The sequence below is a fragment of the Arachis hypogaea genome, chromosome 2, assembly GCF_003086295.3.
Source record: "Arachis hypogaea cultivar Tifrunner chromosome 2, arahy.Tifrunner.gnm2.J5K5, whole genome shotgun sequence".
In the NCBI taxonomy this organism is placed as follows: Eukaryota; Viridiplantae; Streptophyta; class Magnoliopsida; order Fabales; family Fabaceae; genus Arachis; species Arachis hypogaea.
This window is the reverse complement of record NC_092037.1, coordinates 94,571,410-94,576,898: the sequence shown is the minus strand read 5'-3', so window position 1 is coordinate 94,576,898 and position 5,489 is coordinate 94,571,410. Positions and strand designations below refer to the sequence as shown.

The 5,489-nt window shown below is 32.3% G+C and overlaps 1 protein-coding gene across 1 annotated transcript; it reads right to left on the bottom strand.

Annotated features, from left to right (window-relative positions):
• Window positions 1–912: 912 nt before the first annotated feature.
• LOC112752066 (cytochrome P450 83B1) lies at window positions 913–4,117 on the bottom strand. Its single transcript, XM_025801450.2, has 2 exons — window positions 3,161–4,117; window positions 913–1,754 (listed from the first exon to the last, which is right to left on the bottom strand). Exons 1-2 carry the CDS (start codon window positions 4,055–4,057, stop codon window positions 1,143–1,145), a joined length of 1,509 nt encoding a protein of 502 aa, XP_025657235.1. The 5' UTR covers window positions 4,058–4,117; the 3' UTR covers window positions 913–1,142.
• Between the last annotated feature and the right edge of the window lie 1,372 nt (window positions 4,118–5,489).

Genomic DNA, 5,489 nt, shown 5'->3' with positions numbered 1-5,489 from the left:
AATTTACTGGTGCAAACAAATTAAATTCTAAACGGCAGTTATACAAACGGATGCTAGAAACCATAAAAAACATGCTTTGACACATCTCAAAGGATGATAGAGCTGCACCAGCACCACTTAACAATTTAGTGGCAGTTAAAAACTACCACAAAATTCCTATGAAATTGCCATTATCTCTTGACAAACAACTCGGATATTCTAACTTTTGAAAATTTTCGCCTACAGTGAAACAAGACCTGCATATCTTCATCAGATCCTATCACAAATGTTTCGTACTTCACATCGGTTGATACAACAATAATAGGAATCTTGTAGAATAACTTTTTTACCCATTTTGTCCCGCACACCCCCAACTTCTGTAATATGATGTTTTTTATATTGGCCAACGTACTCGACGGCCGAATAAAAAGGCTAAGCGATTTTCGATCCGTAAATTTAACACCATGCCTTTTGCTTTTCTGAATTTTTTTCAGAGCAATGCATTAGAGTTAGGAAACTCTGCTCACCATACATTTGTGAAAAATAGCACTCCACTACTACCTCATTACCTTATAGGGGTATATATAGACAAGAGCGATATGCATACAGCACACATAAACTGCTACTACCTATAACGGTTTATTACAAAATGTATTCGTTCAGAAACTGCTGCTGCCTATAGCGATTTCTGTTTGCACGCTGTTACACGTATACCGTGGTTGTTAGTAGCAGTTTATATATTCCTCTAATTTGTTACTACCAGTAGTAGTTTCTATAGAGTAGGTAAATATTGTAATTGCGTCTTCTGTTTTACAAAGTTGCAATCTGGTAAAATATTTTTCTAAACATTTTATTTAAGTGAATTATCCTATTTTTTGAGATAAAAAGAGGTTATACAAAACTCCTTTCAATAAAAATAAAAAAGAAAATATATAGCATGTGTAATAATTTCACTATTCAAATAAATTTACTGGTGCAAACAAATTCAACTCTAAACGATAGTTATACAAACGGTTGCTAGAAACCATAAAAAGACATGCTTTGACACATCTCAAAGGATGATAGAGCTCCACCAGCACCACTAAACAATTTAGTGACAGTTAAAAACTGCCACAAAACCCGTATGAAATTGCCACTATCTCTTGCTTTGTAGTGAGATATCATTAGTCCTTCTTAGTTTTGGCAATAAGGTAAAGAGGATTCTTCTTATGTTGAGCCAACCCAGGCAAAGTTTCAACATCAATATCTTCATTTTTAACCCCTTCACGAAGTTCCCAATCAAAGGAATAAAGAAGATTAGCAAGGATAAGGTCAAGTGATGCAAGTGCCATATGCATACCTGGGCAAATTCTACGACCTGCACCAAATGGAATTAGCTCAAAATCTTGACCCTTAAAATCAATTGAACTTCCCAAGAATCTCTCAGGATAAAACTCTTCTGGATTTTCCCATGCTTCAGAGTCTCTATGAATAGTCCATGCATTTATATAAACTATAGTCTTAGCTGGAATTTCGTAGCCATCTATAATGCACTTTTCATTTGTTTCTTTTGGCATAAGTAATGGTCCTGGTAGGTATAATCTTAATGTTTCTTTCATTACTGCCTTAAAATAGATACACTTTTGAATATCTTCTTCTTCTAAGAAATCTTTTTGACCTCCAAAGTTTCTAACTTCATCTTGAACTTTCTTCATTACTCTTGGATTTTTTATTAGTGCAGTCATAGCCCAAACTGCTGTAGCTGCAGTAGTATCAGTTGCTGCTACAAGTATGTCCTATATAGAAAACATAATAAAGAAAATCATTTTTAAGTCAATTTTTATTTTGTTAATAAATGAATCCATGGAGCATGGCCTCAATAATTTTTTTTTACATTTATCTTGTATTTGAGTCGATTCTCTGTTTTTCTTTTCCCAATATACTATTGTATGGTTGGTTAGAGTGATAATACAAAAACAACTCATCTAAAAGTTTTAGGTCTAATCTAACAACAAAAATGAAAAAAAAAATTATAGGAGTGAGCACGGGTCGATTTGGTTCGGATTTATAGTAAAATTAGAACTGAACCGATCAAAATATAATTGGTTCGGTTTGGTTTAGATTTATGTTGTTTTGTACATGTACTCGAACCAAACCAAACCAATTAAAAACGGATTGTTTCGGTTTGGATAATTGAGTACCCAATGACTTTGAAATTCATAAAAAAAAACAAATTTTTATCTTAAAAATTTAACAAGTACAATAAACATGTAACATCAATAGAAATTGTTACGGCCTGGCCCAAGAAAGAACTTGGGCCTACCCGACCTGATCACCACCCGACCTCAACGGTCAGGTGACCCGAACATATCCGACCCGCGCATCCTTCCGGGACAGCTGGCCACCACAGCTGTACAAGGAAGCTTCGAAGAAGGTGGGTTCTGCCCTCCTGAGACCCACACCTGACATGGTATATAAGGGAAGGGTCCTACCCTCCCCCAAGGTACGTCACACATTCCACCTAACCCATTCCTCACCTACACACTCACTGACTAGGGCGTCGGAGTGTTTTTGCAGGTGACACCCCCTCCTTCCACAACGAGAGCTCGGCTACCCGGTAGACCGGATCCAAGCACGATCGCGATCGGAGCGTTCCCAGTTCCACATATCCACCCGAACCGTCCGGTAACCGCATAACCGAACAGAAATAATCCAAACATGTTAAACACCAAATACATTAAAAACTAAACTCATTAAAATCTAAACATATTAATAACGAATAATCATTGTCTAATGAAAAAGTTATATATATTTTTTTTATTTTTTTATTTAATTAATATATGATCGGATTCGCGGGTTGGTTCAGGTTCTGCACTCCTAAAATCGATACCCGAACCAATCACTAACAAAAGTCATCGGTTTAGTTCGGATTGGACCCGATTACCCGTTGATTTCAAAACTAATTTAATTGGTTTGGTTCGGTTCGAACGGATAATCAGGTATCCGCTACCCGTGCTCACCCCTAAAAACTTACCAAGATATACTATTAAAAAAATTTGTTGAATATAATAAAATTAAATTAATGCAAGTCATCATACGATGCTCGAATAACCATTGAAGAAGAATATATTTTTTCTTTTAGAAATATCTATGCAATAATCTATATAAATAAAAAAATAATGTAAAGAAAAAGAGTACCAACCATTAATATTGCTTTGATGTGATCATAAGTGAGATCAAAGGAAAACGAACGTTGTTTCTTCAATTGAAGCAAGACATCAACAATATCCTCTTCCTCTGAAGTGTCTTTATTAGGATCTATGTGTTCATCAATAACTTCTTGGTAGAACTCATCCAACTCCTTGAAAATTCTATCAAGACGGACATGAAGTCCTTTGAGTCTATCAATCCAACCCAAGAAAGGTATATAATCCGAAACAAAGAGAGTAATCATCATGGCTTGGAAATCATTGAACAAACTATGGAACTTACTCCTTTCAACTCCTTCATCTTCATACCTTCTCCCAAAGGCAATCCTACATATAAGAGTGCTTGATAGAGTCATCAATGCCTCACTCAAATTTGTCACTGTTTTTGATGAAGCATGGCTTGATATTTTCTTGATCAATTGCTTCACCTCAAATTCTCTTATTGAGGAAAAGCTTGAGACACGCTTAGCACTAAGGAGATGAGAAACACATGTTTTTCTAATCTCTCTCCAATAATCATTATATTGGGAAAAGAATATCTCCAATCCATTGTAGGACAATTTTTGCTGACTAATTAAGATTGGTCTTCCAGCAAATTCACGGTCATGAATTTTCAATGCTTCTTTGGCCAACTTAGGTGATGAAATAACAATTGCTTTTCTTAAACCTAATTGAAGGGAGAATATAGGGCCATATTTCTTTGAAAGTTCAAATAGTTGAAGATAAAGGGAAGTAGTATCTAATTGGTGAAGATTTCCAATTATTGGAAGCCCTCTAGGACCTGGTGGGAAGTTTTTTTTCTTGTTAAGTGTTTTCTGTTTTTGAAAAAAGAAGAAAAACAAGAGCAAAGGAAGAGTTAGGAATAGAAGTAAGATAAGTGGTGACACCATTTTGGTCCGTGACTAATTACATGGTCATGAAAAGTTTTTGACTTATATATTGATGCTTTCTTTTCTTGTCCGAGTGTTTAGATATTTATAGGTTGGAACTTGGAAGTACTATTATTTGAATTTTACCAAGGATAGTGAAAAACTGAAATGTTCAATAATAAAAAAAATTAGTTAAAAAGTAACTAAAATTTATCTTATTTAATATTTATTAATTTTAATAATAATTAATAAATATTAAATAAAATAAATTTTAACTTTTTTTATCTTTTTAATATTACTGTCGTAGAAAATAGGTCAAATTTATCGAATTGATTCGTCAAATTCATCATAAAAAATAGGTTTAGTTGAAATTTTAACTCTATTAAATCATAAAAAATTTTAAAATTATACTACCAAATTTATGAGTTTTGGTAGGATAGAGGGGCCGACCAATTTGGTGCGTGTGTGATTTTTTTTAGAAAAGATAAATGAGTACCATAAAAATATGTGCTAATACTTTCTTGCTTAGTGTTTAGATATTTATTGACCGACAATATTATTATTTATTTGGACCTCAAATTTAAATGACTTATGATGAATATATGATAAGTGTTAATAAAAGAGAGAGCGATAATATTATATGGGTCCATCTACTGTACAGATGTACTTTTGTACAGATTTACAGATTTTTGTCTTTTATTGATTTAAAAATGTGTTACTAAAAGTGTTACTTAAAGAGAAAGTGTTACCTTTAATCGTTAACTTGGCTCTGATACCAATTTGTAATTTCATATGCAATAAATTATGAGTATTTCTACTATTACTAATTCTAATTTCATTTTTATAGTTTTTCAATCTTGTTTTAGTTTATAATATTCTTTTTTGCATTGATTATTGTATATAAAATCTTTTATCTGTTTGTCTTTTTCTTTAATATAATTTTTCAAATCCTCTAAGACTTCTTTTATTTCTACACTTTCTGTTGTTTCTAAATATCTTTTTAATTTTTCAACTTCATTCTCCATTTTTCCTTTCAACAGCTTTAATTCTTTTAAGTCATAATATGGTATTCCAGGCATTTATAAATTTTTTAAGTTTAGCTCCAACTTGTTTATATTTGTTCTTATTTCTATCCTTTTTATTATAAGGTCATTAATTTCGAACTGAAGATTATTTAATTCCCTTTTATACTCCTTTATTTTACTTTTTAATTTTTTCACCCTTTTTCTTTTTATTTTATTTTCTGGTCTTTCAATCTTCATTATTTATCTTAGAATTTATGCAAATTCTATCATCGATTCATCACTATTTTCTAGAGATTCTATTAATTTTTCTAACTCTTCAACTTCTCCTTTCAATTTGTCATAGATTATTTTTAGAGCTTCAAATGCTCTTTGATTTATTTCAGAAAACTGTAAATAATTCAACCGATTTTCTCTTGCAAAGAGCTCTT